This window comes from Podarcis muralis, chromosome 10 (assembly GCF_964188315.1).
Source record: "Podarcis muralis chromosome 10, rPodMur119.hap1.1, whole genome shotgun sequence".
NCBI classification, from domain to species: Eukaryota; Metazoa; Chordata; class Lepidosauria; order Squamata; family Lacertidae; genus Podarcis; species Podarcis muralis.
Window position 1 is genome coordinate 65,608,664 of NC_135664.1, and position 16,004 is coordinate 65,624,667.

Consider the following 16,004-nt stretch of genomic DNA (forward strand, 5'->3'; position numbering starts at 1 on the left):
GAAGGTGCTACCAAAACTTTTGTTGCTGTAGTAATTTCTTTCTTTCTTTTTTGTCTAAAACCATGGAGATCAGAAACAAGCTTACAAGATCAGTAATAAAATATTGTATTTTATTAAGAGCCGCCAGTGTTAACAGAGCAGAAGGAGCCAGTGAATCTGGTGTCAACGAAGAGGGTTTTTTTTTTTTTGCCTTGCTCCTTTGTTCTTCACGAAAGTGTAAAGCATCCCTTTCCACCTTTGGGGTTTTGTTTTCAAATTCCAGGGGAGTAATCTTTGCGGCAAAGCCAACTAACACTCTGATGGTGCCACAAAGCCCAACAGGTTTATTGTAGCATAACCTTTAATGAGGTCATCCACTTTATGTGCTGCTGAAAACCTGTTGGTCTCTGAGCGGAAATTCTTCGTTCGCAAATTGCGACACACACTTAACCTCTGGGATAGGGTAGGATAAAAATCTAAACGAGATAGGTTATTTTTCAGGTTACACGGAACTGGAATTCTTGCTCATGCTGGGTGAACATTTTCAAAAGGAGAGCCAGTGTGGTGTAGTGGTTAAGAGCGGTAGTCACGTAATCTGAGGAACCGGGTTCGCGTCTCCGCTCCTCCACCTGCAGCTGCTGGGTGACCTTGGGCCAGTCACACTTCTTTGAAGTCTCTCAGCCCCACTCACCTCACAGAGTGTTTGTTGTGGGGGAGGAAGGGAAAGGAGATTGTTAGCCGCTTTGAGACTCCTGAAGGGGAGTGAAAGACGGGGTATCAAATCCAAACTCTTCTTCTTCTTCTTCTCTGCCTTTTGCATGGTTGCATCCATTACTCTGCATCTGACCCACTGGCCTGTGGCTCCAGGAAGATGGTCCACAACAGAATGAGGCCCTCAGCAACACCACCACTTGTTCTGCCACACTTTTCAAGTGATCCACGTCACAAGAATCAAATTGACTATGTAATTTATGGCGTGTTTTTGTTGGGTTTTGTCACTGTTTGCAAATTCCTAAATGCTTGTCTACCTTTTCTCCTCCTAGGAAGTTGGATATTGTCAGGGAATGAGCCACATCACAGCTTTACTTCTTATGTACATGAATGAAGAAGATGCCTTCTGGGCCCTGGTGAAACTCTTCTCAGGACCCAAGCATGCTATGCATGGTATGTCACCCAAATCTTGCTTCAAAGCACCATTTAATTCTCATCTGATTTTTCAATTATTATTATGAAGTCTGGACTGGATTTGTAGTACGGCAATCTGGGCCTTTTGGCTATTAATGTGCTCAAAATACTTAGAAAAAAATGTGTTGTTTTTTAACCAAGACTTTTTCTGCAGTCTATGATAGGTCTCTTAAAATGCTCTTTTAAGGTCATTTGTGATGATGTGCAGGGACTGTAACCCTGCACACGACCTTCTTTCTGTGGGCATGGAGCTGGCTGCACAGAAAGTTTTACCCTCATTTGAATCCATTATTGCAGCTGGAAATTGGGAGTGGAATTAAATTTCCAGCGTCTGCATACTCAGAGCAGGAATTTACCCTGTGGAGCAGCATTCTTCCCCGGCCATTTTCAACCTGGGGCAAGCATTTTTTGCATTTAGGATAAAGGGCATGGTGATGCTTTAAACATGATTATGGGAAAGCAGCATATAAATAAATTTAATAATCAGTAACATAAGATCGTGGCAATCTCAAATGCTCAGCAACTCTTAATTCAGTCTCTCGCTCATTGTTGGCAACGTTGATGTTGTGCTTACTTGCACCATCTGACCACAGTGTGAACACGACATGCCTCCAACAAATCAGTCCTTGGATGGGAGAACCATGACCTTCTAGATATTAGGCTACAACTGCTATCAGCGCTAGCCACCATGGCCAATGATCTGGGATGATGAGAGTTAATGTCGTCTGCAGAGCCATAAGTTCCCCATCCTTAGTCTGTCTCCTTAATCGGATTGGTTCACACCTTGTACTTATTTGCCTGCTGTGTGCAGCTATTCAAGCTCAACAACTATGGCTCCCTCAAAAAAGCTCTCTGGTGAAGTCTCCTCCCCAAAAAAGTCAACAGCTTTGGTCAATCCAATGGGTAGATCACTGCCAGTTTATTTATAGTGGGAGTAGATCACAGTCTCTTGGAAGTTGGACACCCCTGAAGTACAGCATCAGACCATGGTTTGATATTACAGGAACAGACCCAGGCTTACGTGTTCTTCCTCCCCTAGCTGGCATAGTTTTACCCAACAGCAAACCATGGTTTGCTGCAAACTGCAGTTGGGAGCTTCTAACCTTTGCACATCAGGGAAAACGAGAGTGCATCAGTCTGGGTTTGCAATGCCAAATCACACTTTTGGTGTTGCTTCTCAAAGCCCCTGTGCAAAGTCTGCTGCCTTTTCTGTATGCCTTACCAGCTTTCACGCATCTGATGAAATGGGCTCTTGGTCATCTATGGTTACGTCACAATGAGTAAATTAATCTTTAACACGCCATGAGACATTGCATTGTATTTTAATGTTTAAGTGATTTCCGCCCCCATCGGAATTATTTCACCGCAACACTTAAACCTGTGAACATGTTTTTTTTGTGGGAATTTGTTAGTGTTCAACATGTTTTTATTCTCTCTTATTCTCTCTTCCCCTCACCACCCCAACCTTTTAGGTTTTTATATTCCGGGTTTTCCCAAGCTGTTGAGATTTCAAGAGCATCATGAGAAAATAATGAAGAAATTTTTGTCTAAGCTTAAGCAGCATTTTGTAAGTAAATGCCATCAGAATATGCAGTACATAAAGGGCAACCCATCAGCAAAAGGTCCAATATGATATTTAATTCTTCCCTGCCTGCTTATGCTGGTGTGTAGGGAATTTATAGAACTACTTTATGCCAAATCAGGCCATTGTTCTGTTGCTGTTTTCTGTATCTACTTTGCTGAACAGTGGTTCTGTCACAGACAGAGATCTTTCCCAGTCCTGCCACTGAAAGCCAGTTTAACCTGAAATACTTTTAAAGTGATACAAGGGATTGAACTTGGAACCTTCTCCATGCGAAACATGGGCAGGGGGTGTGCAAAGATCTGGGGGCAGTTGTGCTGTGGTATGATTCTAACTAAGCCTGTAATGATATGTAGATTATAAATATTTTAGGTCGATTAATTCTGCATAAGCAATATGTGATAATAGTATATAGTCCTGAAAAGCAAGGGGGGGCACTTCTCAAGCCAGGGATGGGGAAACAAACCCCCAACATGTCTATTCACTAGCCATAGTTGGGGTCCATACGGTTGGCATCTTTGTGAAAATCTGGACACAGAAGTAGTTGAGCTTTTTTCCGCAAACATACAAAAAAAGAAGTTTTCAAGCTAATTTTAAGGAATATTGCCAAAAATGATACTGCCAACATGGGTCCCGGATTTTCCCAGACATTTTTGTGATTTCTACCCTGGCATTGCTTTCGACTGCAGTATTCCAGCTATGGCAACCTTTGGACCCATCAATATCTGTAGAGCCACAAATTCCCCGCTTCTGTCCTATGCTTTTTAATGGGAAAATACAGCAAGGATAGGAAGTTTAGAGTACTCCATGGAATCCCATATCTCCCCTCCCATGCCAAGGGGATTCCCACCCTCACACTCTTTCCATTTCAGAGCTATCAGAATTAAGTGTTGCATCTGCACCAATGTTACCTCTATAATCCTAGCTTTTGTCAAACCACTGTTTGCAGTCCATTTTAGAAGCAGGCTTTCAAGTTCCAGTTTGGCTCATCTATGCTTAGCGCTAACATCAATACAGTGGTACCTCTGGATGCGATCAGGATCTGCTCCGGAGCCCCGTTCGCATCCTGAAGTGAACGCAATGCATGTGTGCGTGGGTTGCAATTTGCCGCTTCTGCACATGCGCGTGACGTCATTTTGAGTGTCTGTGCATGCGCGAGCGGTGAAACCCGGAAGTAACGCACTCCGTTACTTCCGGGTCGCTGTGGAGCGCAACCCGAAAACTCTCATCTTGTAGCATATTCAACCCAAGGTATGACTGTAATGCTAACCAGAGTATGCTCAAAAACTAAAAGGGAGGTGGGAAACTGAATGTCTTCATAAAGGGGTATATTTGTAATGATATTTGCAACGGTTGCTCTCACTATCTCCTAGCGCTGGTTAGGAGATTGAGCAGTGCTACATCTGAACCTCACAATATTTCCCCCAAGAAACCTATGGGGTTTTTGACTTGTTTTATTTTTTTATTTTCAAAACATTTCATTGAGACATCCCAAGCATCTGCATTCAAAATTCTCAGAAAGATACAGGAAGGGAAACTTGATAATGCCTGCCATTCATCCAACTTTATGAACCCAACATATAAAAAGGGAAATAGACATATAAAGAAACAAAGAATCATAGAATTGTAGAGTTGGAAGGGACCCCCAGGCATCATCTAGTCCAACCCCCTGCAATGCGGGAATCTCAGCTAAAGCATCTATGATAGGTGGTCATCAAACAGTAACCAGTAATTATTTTCTATAGCTTGATCAGGATGAACATAGCACTTTTATGCATTAACAGGTGTCAAAAACAAATTGGTTGTGGTATTTCCACATCTGTAGATAGATGATAGATAGATATAATATAATATTATTTCAGTGCAGAGAAAGGAAGAGATGTAATGGTGAACCAGGCTTAAGGATACAACCCTTGAGTAACTGGATGTGCCCTTTATATGAAGGTCTCTACTTCTGTGCACATTCACGCACAAAGTACTTTTTATTTCAGTGAAGACTCACTATATTTCCAAATGCATAAAAGCTTCCAGCCTTTCATATATTTTTTTGTCCATTGTGCTGGAAGCTTATGAAACATGAAGCATATTCCTGCTAGGAAGTATAGTACATTTAGTTTCTTTTTCAGGGTGTTTGATATTAACTCTCTGATCAGATCTAAAATTGCTAGAGACAGGATCAACAGCAGCCTTAGGTTGTGGACTTGAGCACATTTATAAGAAAGGAAAGTTCCTGCTGAATGCAGACGGACTTCATTCCTACTCTTTAATCTTTGATATCTGCAGCAAATGTTCTAAACGTAGTGAGTCACCTCATGTATGCCATATTGGTTTTCCAAAATCTGTTCATGGGTAAGGGAGAGTTTTAAAAAGGATTATTTAAATCTACTGGCTGGTGAAAACCGAAATCACTTTCATGCTTACCTCTAGGCTGTAAATTGTGGTTTTAATTTTCACAGCAGAGTTCATACGGAGTTTGGACTGTAGGTCGTTGCTGCTTATTGCTTTAATTTTGGAGGAGTTTGCCTTCCAGGGGAGGAAACATCAAGTGCATCTTGCCTTGAGTCAGTAGGCTTCCTCGTCTGGGTGTCTGAAGGTTCAGGGAGGCTACTTCTAATAAATGAAAGTAAACAGCAAGCTGCTAAATCTGTAAAGCAAGGGAGGCACAACCACTTTTTTTAAATTTGGAGAGTCAAAAGTTTGGTGTGTTTATGTAGATAATTCTTAACAGCTCCTTAAGTCTCTCTGTCAGGCTAAGAAATCCCAGTGGAGCCTCTTTTATTGTTGGGATGCTACGGTGAAGGGACACTTATTTGTAGAGCTGTTCTGCCTCCTCCATGGTGTCTGCTACTTCCTCCCACTGCACCTTATTCCCAGGCTAGTGTGCTGTTCCATTCATGCTTCTCAGTGTCCCAGGAGCTCCATGCAGTTAGATCACACAGCTGCCACTTCCGCCTCTGCCCATTCAATCTCAGCAGGAAGAGGGGTTGGCAAGGGCAAGCCTCTGTTGCACCCTGCTGCGTTTGAGCACACTGGGCTTTCTGACCAGCTTCAAGCAATTTCCACAGCTTCCCAAGAGCTGCACTTACAAACAGCAGCAAAAACCCGCCCTGCAGAAGCACAACATGCAAACTCAACTTTCAAACCATAATTTCTAAGTCCTGTTAATGAGATCTGCAGTTGGCACGCACCCCTTGGCTCAGCTTTCTCAGACCCACCAAAAGTCTTGGACCACGTCTCCCATCAACCCCAGCTGGCATAGCCAGTGGTAGGGAGTTGATGGGAGTTGTAGTTGAAAACATATGGGGTGCACCAGGCTGCTGTGACTAAACTATGGGCAAGAATGACAGGGTCTGGGAAAGGGGAATTGGCCCTAGAGAATGAAGGGAGTTATGTCCCAGGGCTTGGTTCCTGGTTTGCCATAGTGCGGGGGGTAGGAAACTACTTGCTATGCTGCCTCTGCATGAAAGAGGCATTCTGTACATGCTCAGGTATGCTGTATTCCTTCATCCCTTTCTTTAGAGGAGAAGCTTGGCCAAAATTGGTGCACTGGATCTAACTTTTCATAGAGGGGTATGGCCACAAGAGGTTTTCTCTCCTTATGTCAGGTGGATCGGGCTTTATGCCTAAATGACTGCTTATATGCAACCCTGAAGCTTCAGAGTAAGGCAGTCTCCCCCTATGGAATCATATTCCAGAAAGTGGGGCATTGCAGTAAGTAGAGAATGCCTAGGCACACATTTTAACCGTGCCACAGGAACCTTTCTTCTAAGCTCTCCCCAGCAAACCAAAGTGATCGTACAGGGAGAGGTATTTTTAAAAGTACACATGACCCAAACCCTTCATTCTTCACAATCACCCTCTTCAATGTTTAACCTCTTTGGATTTCTTTTGTCCACGGAGGGGAAGACAGAATGCATAGGGAAGCAGTCAGGTTTCAGGCTGAAGATACTTTGGCCATTTCACTTTGGGTTTGCAGTCCATGCTGTCTTAGTTGCCAATGTTTATGCTGTGTGCTTAGCAAGGAAAATCTGTTTTTGTATGTGCTGTCTTTTTTCTTTTAATTATTATAGGGTTTTTTTTTAATTACCTTGTTTGTAGGGAATATTTTTTAATGGGCTGAAATATAAATTCAATAACACTAACCACTTGGCCACTTGGCGTGATGCTGTGTTCGTATCTGAAGTTCATAAAACTGCTTCTTCTTGGCAGGACTCCCAGGAAGTCAACACTACGTTTTACACAATGAAATGGTTTTTCCAGTGTTTCCTTGACCGCGTGAGTGCCCTTTGTTTGATGCCTTCCCCACCCCAATCATCCCAAGCACATATTTTTACGGCAAATCTGGATTTCTGTTATTTTTCTGATGCCTCCCATGGCTTCTCTCATTGCAGACTCCCTTTACGTTAACCCTCAGGATCTGGGATATCTACATACTTGAAGGAGAACGGGTTCTCACTGCGATGTCTTATACCATTTTGAAACTGCACAGAAGTAAGATCTCTGTCCTGGCTTTAAACTCTTTAACTCGCCATATGGCATGGACAGGCACGTGAATAAAATGAATAAATTAAAAACCAAACATTTTTCTCAGTTGGGTATTTCTCAGTACTATCTATCTATCTATCTATCTATCTATCTATCTATCTATCTATCATCTATCTATCTATCTATCTATCTATCTATCTATCTATATTATATTTCTTATATTTGTTCATCACTTTATCTTGCCCAGGGCAACCCACAGTAACTTACAACCTACCAAGCCATTGATGTTCTCTCCCCGCCCTTCACTTCTGGGGAGAGAGATCTTGTGGGTTCTTATTTCACACTGTCTCCAAAGCCACCACAGCTTCACTGTTGGGAAGATTCTAATAACTAGAAATACGTTGCAAAAGATGTGGCTACAATATGCACAATAATTCTGGTGGCACGGTATACTTCCCAGCCAACAGGAATATAGACGCTGGTCAGAAGGGCTCTACTCAAAAGTACAATTTCCTGAGGAGATTAAAGCACAGCAACGAGCGGAGTCTTTTTGGTGACAGCCCTAAGGCTTTGAAATGAGCATTCTCTGTAGGTCCTTTGCTGGGCCTCCTTGTTGACTTTAGGAGGCTCTGTGAAGCCCACCTTTTAAAGCAAGCCTTTGTTGGCTGATGCTCCTGGTGCTTCTTATGGCTATGATTGCAATGTTTCAGTTACGTTGAGTATTCGTTGATATGCTGCCGTTTTAGCGGGGTTATTTTTGTCAGACGTTTCTGCAACTTGTTTCAGTCTCTGAGAGAGGCAGGACTGAAATGGTTTAAATAAATGGAGGGGCTAACAGGAAAGCATAAGGGCACAGTGCTCACTCCCAACAACGACGCCACTTTCCATGGCTACTTCCATGCTTCTGCCTCCCTCTTGATTTTCAGTACCCTGTGATCGGCCCCCATTTCTGTCTGCATGTACCACCTGTGCTTGTTGTTAGAGAGAGCAATGTTAGGGGATCGGCTTGATATATGGCAGCCTTATGTTTCTGTCAAGTTCTAGAATTACACTAGGTGTTCGTTTAATTAATAGATATGAATTGACGGAGAAAGAGAGATTTCTGTTTCAATAGAGAAAGCAAATGTGGCTACATTTTAGTCTACTCTCTGATGTCGTACTCTTCTCCCCCTCCCAACCTAGAACACCTGATGAAATTGCAAATGGAAGAACTCGTGCAATTTCTTCAGGAGACCCTCGCCAAAGATTTCTTCTTTGAAGATGACTTCGTAATAGATCAGCTCCAGAGTTCCATGGCGGAGCTGAAACGAGCAAAGTTGGACCTGCCAGCAGCAGGTGAGTAACTCAAGACACAGCCGCTGCTTTGGAAGCAAGCAGCCCGTTTTAGTTGGTTTGTGGGTCCACCCAGCTTTTGTCACTCTGCCCGGCCAAAACACCACCTCGAATGGAGCTGCGTAACTATGGCACGGTGCAGGAAATTCACAATTTGGTATCCCGTTCCTGGGAATCCTGATCATTTCCCCAAAAGGTATGCCCACTTCTATCATGCTCCTAATCTGGAAGTGTAACAAAAGTCCCTGCAAGGAGCAGGTAACATTGTTCTCCTGATGCACAGCTGTGCCCACAGCAGGAAGTTGGCCAAGTATTGCGCATCCTGAAGGCAGTGCCTGACCAGGGTCAGGAGATCAGTGTTTGGATGAACAGATGAGTTTTACAAGCAATCCATTCTGCAGAAAGGTACATGTGGGTCAGGCTCATTGTCCCATCCTGGAGAGCACAGGAGGTAAACTTGCAGCCTTTTAGTTAGCAGGAAGGCAACATCGTTAAAATGCTGGTCTTGTGTTCATGCCTTAGCATGCGGCCCCGGAAAACAATTTTCGCCTCTGAGTGTGAACAACGATCAGAGATGCTCTTCTCTAGACCTATCAATCATTGCAGAAAGAGGGGAGGGCTGGGAGGGAGGTTTCCTGGACTGTTTGCCCCCCCCCCCCCAGCATTCATAAGAATGTCTGTGCTGTTTAATGGATAAGTGGGTTTTTGTGAGCTGAGAAAGGAAATTGAATTTTACCCTCCACTATTGAGAGGGTCCTTCAGGATTTCTGCCAGTTTAGTGTAACATGAGAGAGTGAGCAGAAAAGTCAGGCACTGGCTCTTCCTGAGGAAGATGGGGAGGAAATCGTGGAGGATGTCTGTTGAAACCGTCAGGCTTTTAATGTTCTTAACATTGCAGGGGTTGGACTAGAGGACCCTCGGGCTCCCTTCCAATTCCACAATTCTATTAACATTCTGGACAATGAGACTGTAGATCACCATTGCTATGGGCTGCTCTGTTTTCAGCCTCTTTCCTAAGTATTCCTAACACTCTAGATTTATTTCAGACAGAGTTAAGTATTTATGCTTCCGGTGAAAATTTGACTACAATCCCAAGATCTCTTTCCAAAGTAATTAGTCAATTCACACTGTGTGTGTGTGTGTGTGTGTGTGTGGTGTCCTCAAAGCTGCACATCATTTTAGGCATGTCCCAGTTTTGAACCTTATGCGACCCATTTTGTAAAAACCTCTTTTTCTATTCTGAAAGTTCTCTATTTGTCCCTATTTCTTTTAACCACCTGGCATTATGTGCAAAATGTACCATTTTCTGATCGCTGTGGCTTTTGCCTTATTTTCTCTCTGCTAGGCCAATAGTAGCCTGGACAGGAAGGGGGGCGGGGAGGAGTGGAAACTGACAGCACTGAACCAGAGGCTTTGAATGTGGAGTTATTGCAAGCGCTACTGAAAATATTGAATCTTATAATTTATTCCTTTTGCAAACTGAGGCCTGTAAGAAATTAGGGGTGGGGAGGAGAAACTCCACCTGTTTTCCACCCCTCAACTTTGACTTCCTCCCCACACTTATGAGATGGTTGAGAACAGGTGCTGCCCAAGGCACCTACGGAGTGCTGGCTTCCATGGAGGAAAATTGGAGTTTGGGGCTCCTCCCCTTCCTGCCCAGCCCAGCCCTGCTCATCATATTGGGAGACTGGGGCTCAGTCAGTCTCCAGCTCACAGCTTAGCATCAGGAATTGGCTAGAGAAGAGGAACGCGGAGGAAGTTCTGGTCCCAGCTGGTGAAGGATAGCACCAACATTGTGCTGCTCTCTGCTTCCAAGGACATTCCCCCAAGGCATGCAGGATTCTGATTCCCCATTATTTGTCTGTGGATATAATGGTGACTCTTCTATTGATAGACATCCATACTGTCTCCCCTCCTCTTTGGGCCTCAGGGATGGATGCCCACACACGGGCATTCCACTTGGGGCCGCCGGGGGGGGGGGTATTTTTTCAACCCCCAAATGGGGGTTTTCTTTGTGCCTAAGTACCCACAAGATACATCTTGAAAATCTGTCAGATTTGTTTTCAGTTCCTGTTTAGCTAAGAAAATGGATGCCTCATTTGCTCTTCATCTGAATTTCATCAGCCCTTGAGTCTTATCTCCCCACTCTGTGTTCAATTCTTGTTTTTCTAATCACTATCTCCAGGCGATGCTATCTGCCACCAACCTCGCTCTCAGCGTCTTCTAGACATTACCTCACTCTTGCATGCCCCGTCTGTCTCTAGTTCTGCAAATGTGCAGGGGGCAGGCAGCTTCCTCCCCAGGCAAGCACAGGGTTGATCCTGTCTCATGTGAGCTCAATGAAGGGCACTGGCTGCCAGCTAAGGCTTCCTTTTGCACCTCCACATCAAGGTCAGCCAGTTTGGGAGGGAGAATAACAGGGCCACATCAACACAGAGAAGCAGCACCAAAACTGAGAGAGCCATTAGGAATCATTGGGGCAAGGTCCCCTTTTGGCTTTGGAATAAATCATTTCGCTCTGTCTTGCTTCCAAAGTAGACCCACAATGTCCAGATATAATCCTTGGTTATTTCATTCCCATCATGGACAGATTGCAGTGTCCAGGGCATGACATTGCAAGTTGAAATGAAAGCTGCCTTGTAGGACTTGGAAGCTGAGAGGGGCAGGGCTGTTTGCCCCGAGTGATGTGTGTCCGAATTCCTTACAGGCTATTGAATGGAGGGGTGAAGGGGCTTATTCTTGTTTGCTTGGCAGGGAAAGAGAACACTCAGCTTCTTTTCTGCATGTGACCTTGAGCCAGCTGCTCTCTCATTCTCTCTCAGCCCAGTCTACTTCACAGGGTTGTTCTGATGATAAAATGTAGGGGTGGGGGGAAACCCTGTGAGCTTCCTTGTTAGGAAGGGCAGGATAGAAATGAAGTCAAATGAGTACAAAAAGGCTAGGGCAGCTACAATGAAGAGGGGATGGAAACTCCCTTCTGACCAGCTGGGAGAGTTAGTGAGATAAACCTTTACCGGAATTTAAATACAGTGGTGCCTCTGTAATTCATTCCGCGAGTTTTGTCGTCGTGCGATTTTTTTCGTCTTGCGAAGCACGGTGTCGGGAAAGTTTTGGAAAAGCTTCAAAAATTACCAAAGTCTTTAAAAACTTAAAAAAAGGCTACCACACCGCGTTCTATGAGTTGCTCCTCGAAGTCAAGTCGTAACTGTATTAACGGTGTTAAGAAAAAGGAAACAAACTTGCAAGACGTTTCCGTCTTGCGAAGCAAGCCCATAGGGAAAATCGTCTTGCGAAGCTGCTCAAAAAACAAAAAACCCTTTCGTCTAGGGAGTTTTTTGTCTTGCGAGGCATTCGTCTTGCGAGGTACCACTGTATAAACTCCTGGATTTTCTACAGAAAGCTTATAGGGAAAAGGTAGAAAACACGAACTACTACTTATAGTACCAATCATGAGAACTCCAAAGTTTTCATTACTATGAGTTATCAGGAGAGCCTCCGGCTCACATCATCTCTGACAATGGGCACTTGCTGACTGGAGCTGTTGGAAGTTAATTGCTAGGCCAGCAAGATGTGGCGGGTTAAAGGTTCCTCCTCTGTGCTCTAGTGCTCAGGGTGGCCTGGATTGTTTGATGCATGTCATCCTCACAACATCCCTGTTATGCAGGTTGTGCTAGGAATGGAATATGCACCTTCAACTGAATCCTTTTAGGCTGCAGTGAACACTTTGGGACTTACTCCCAGGGTAAAGATAAATAGGCTTGTGCTTTAAGATTACAGCTGGTGAGGAATGCCATCTTCTGCTTCATACTTGTGCCCTAAGCTGCAGTTGCCCCTTATGCCACCGAGTCAGACCATAGACCTATCTAACTCAGTATTGTTCGCACTGACTGGCAGCAGCTCTCCATGGTTTCTCTCGGCTCTAACTGGAGATGCCAGGAATTGAACCGCGGACCTCCTGCATTTGCAAAGCAGATCCTCTACTACTTCCCTTTCCCTGTAATAATGAAATAGTTATTGGCAGCTTGCAATTCTAGCCATGCTGTTAATTTAGGTCCCTCCCATATGGGAACATCCGAGCACTAATTAGGCTTGGTGGAATTCTCCATCTGGCAAGCCTTGTTTAGGGTGCTAACAGCTTTCCAGAGCTGTTTGGGCAGACTTTGGTCTGTTGTCAAAGACATAACTTTGCACAGCATTGAAAACATGGCAGTCCATCTGGAAGGGAATTTGTAGTGTGCACTCTTCCCTGTTTTCTTCTAAACTCTCCTTCAGAATGAGATGGACTGGGCAATCTTAAGGCTTGTGCTGATTACCAGTTTGCTTTGGGCTTTTTCTTTCCTTCAGAAGATGGTCGAAAAACACTTAATTCCTCAGTCAAAGCATTTGTGTTCCAGGACCATGGCCAGATATAGTTCCTTCACACCCTATTCTACCCCAGGAAAACTGTAACACCCAGAGAAAAGGCTGTTTTTGCAAAAGGAAGATCTTCTGATGGTCCTTCCTATCAAGCACAGAATGTCTTCTGTGGAGCAGATGGGGGAAGAAGAAAGGGTACAGAACTTCATAAATTGCCTGATCACAGCTTTTTCCTTCTCTCTGAAATGTATCAGGCTGTAATGGAATTGCCAGGAAGCCTTCCAGTGATTCTTCTCTCCCAGGATCCTTTTATCACATCTAGTGGGTCTCTGGTTATTTTTCACAGATCAAGGACCTCAGAAGGCTCTTTAATTTTAGCTCATCTGTGAATTTTCCACAAACTTTCTGACTCCTTCCCCAGTGCCCCTGATAAGGCTTCTGCATTTCCTTAGAACTTAACGTGCATTAAGAGCTTCTGAACAAAAAAAAATGTTGCCCGTTACACAAGTAGGCACCATCTCCTTCAAAAAGTAGAAGCCATGAATGGTACTGCAGAGATATTATTTCGTTAACTGGCCATGTCGCCATTAATCCAGTTTGACTCTGAAAGATGACTGGCAATCCTAACTTGTTGGTGTGAACAAAGGGTCTGTTGTGCCTCCATGTGCACCAGCCTTCCCAAGTCTGGTTACCTCCAGATATTCTGCATTACAACTCCCATCAGTCTGAGCCAGTGGGGCTGATGGGAATTGTAGTCCAGAATATCTGGAGGCTACTGGGTTGGGGAAAGATTGTGTGCCCATTGCCTTTCCATTAAGAAGGGGAGTTAAGTGTGCAGCCTTCTTTCAGAATGCCTACTTGGGATATTTGTCTCCCTCTAGACAGGGTCAACAAATAGGGGCTTTGTTTGCTTACGAATACCTATCAGCCACCAGCTCCTCCACCATCGCCACTCTGCAAACTGCAGGGCAAGTGAGAACTTGGAGGAAGTGGGGATTGTGTGTTGCCAGGTATCCTTTCCACCAGAAAGTCATATGTGCTTGCTGCTAAGTGATGCTGCTAACCTCTCTGGCAGACAATTTACTTAATGCACGCACATGAGCAAAGGACTGGGAACTAGGGAGTTATAGGACTAACTGATTCCACCACCACCCCCACTTCCTGGAGACCCTTCCTGCCTTTTGTGGGCAGCTGGCCAGCCCAGCCACTTTCTGTGGGCGAGTGGAGGGCAGAGGGAGCGTTGCACATCCTCACTTTGCACAGAGCAGACAGTATGTGGTTTAAACTGCAGAAACCACTACCACGGCATTTGCCGTTGGTCACCAATTCAGATGGATTTAAAAGAGGACGGGACAAGTCTGTGGAAGTGAAGGCTGTCAGTGGCTACTAGTCACGAGGACTTTGCCATTTCCAAGATCAGAGGCAGCCCAGTGCCTCCGGGCAACATGTCAGTGAGGAACAGCTGAAGCAGAGGACCATTGCTCTCATGTCCTGCTTGTTGACGTCCCACAGGCATCTGGTTGGCCACTGCGGGAATAGGATGCAGGACCAGACAGGACTTCGGCTCTCCGAATGTTCTTATATCTTATTTAGTTCACAGCTCAATGCTAAAACACAACAAGCATGTTGTTGCTGAAATTGTATATTTAACATTGTTAAATGTTAAAATTATATAGATGTATGGAGCAAAAACTAACATGAACTCCATGTTTAGAACAAAATAGATCTTCCCAAGTAGCAGAAGACCTAGAAGGAAGGGAGCAACATGGGCGGGGGAATTCCTTGTGTGAATGAGGAAAGTTCCCTGTTGCCTTACCACTGTAGCTGAGCTGCCTGGATGTTGGATCTTTATCTCAGGGAATATAATTGATAGGGCATAAATAAGGGTTGTGGCTCACTCATAGAGCATCTGCTTTGCATGTAGGTTCAATCCCCAGCATCTCTAGGCTTGACTGGGAATGTCCTCTGTCTGACATCCCGGAGAGCTGTTGCCAGTCAGGGTGGACACTACTGAGCTAGAGGGACGCAATGGCTTGACTCAGTATGCAGCAGCTTCCCATGTTCCTAAATAAAAGACTGTTCATTTCTCCTTAAACTTTCTGTTTTGCATTCTCCTTTTGCCTCTCTCCTTCAGTAGACCACATTGCTTTTCATTCTTCACAAGAATTTAAGAGTTTGGCTCCTAACTTTATCAGCTTCTTCTCAGTTCAGACTTCTATTTTAGCTAATGTCTTATTGGTTTTTCCCTTTCTGGCATCTGTAAAAAATAATAAAGGAACAATATTGTAAAAGCATCAGTGCAGCGTACTTTCTCTTCTACAGCTTCTGTAATGTCACTTTTTTGTATTTGTTTTTCCTTTTCCAGATGAATATGGAATTTTTCATTTATACGTTTGGAGGACTCACACGTATCTGTTTTATTTTTCCTTTGCACTCCACTTCATTAACCAACTAACTCTCCCGATACTTTTCCATGTTGTTGATGTTTTTTTATTCCTACTGATTTCTCGAGTGCATCTAAATGTGATGAAGTTAGAGGTTGCCATGGAATCTTGCTTTCCCCCCGGCACTTTGCCTGTCTCTGTGTGATTTGAACTGTATAGTTTGAGCCATTGAATTTCTCTCTTCACGTCCTTATGGATATAAGCGGTGCCACTAACTCTGCTTGTGCCTCTTCTGAATATCCACTTAGACTTGGTAAAATCTAGCACGGCTTGAAATTGTTGTCTGCATCAGAGGACCGCGATGCGTTTGCCTGGGGCTTTTATTTCAGTAGCCCAGGAACAAGCAACTTGTTAATTTTTCTCCCCTGCTTTTAATTGTCTTTCTCTTAATCTAGGTAAGAGTTTCCAAAGCGAGTTTATACAATTAGCACCCCAAACTTCAGTGCAGAACTAAATTGTGTTGAGCCAATTCTTCAGTGTTCTGAAAATTGTTGGGATTGGCATGTCCCTTTATTTATCATGATGATCCAGAAATGAGAAAGGGAACTGTGGTGAAGGACAGATCTAAATGTCACCCTGAACACATAGTTGCTTCTGAAAAATATCTTCAGCTGCACACCTGGTTTTGCTCCTTTGCCCCA

The 16,004-nt window shown here is 44.1% G+C and overlaps 1 protein-coding gene across 9 annotated transcripts in view; it reads left to right on the forward strand.

The window, feature by feature from the left end:
- The window catches only part of USP6NL (USP6 N-terminal like), a 135,166-nt gene that overhangs the window by 105,934 nt on the left and 13,228 nt on the right, over positions 1-16,004 (forward strand). For 7 of the 9 annotated variants that reach the window (XM_028745434.2, XM_028745432.2, XM_028745437.2 and 4 more), the window contains 5 exons: positions 1,023-1,143; positions 2,637-2,731; positions 6,956-7,021; positions 7,138-7,237; positions 8,414-8,566. In XM_028745434.2, the coding sequence (XP_028601267.2) occupies positions 1,023-1,143; positions 2,637-2,731; positions 6,956-7,021; positions 7,138-7,237; positions 8,414-8,566 (535 nt within the window). Of the gene's footprint in view, positions 1-1,022; positions 1,144-2,636; positions 2,732-6,955; positions 7,022-7,137; positions 7,238-8,413; positions 8,567-15,284; positions 15,328-16,004 lie in introns of all 9 variants that reach the window. The other 2 variants (XM_077935323.1, XM_077935322.1) reach the window with 1 other exon arrangement.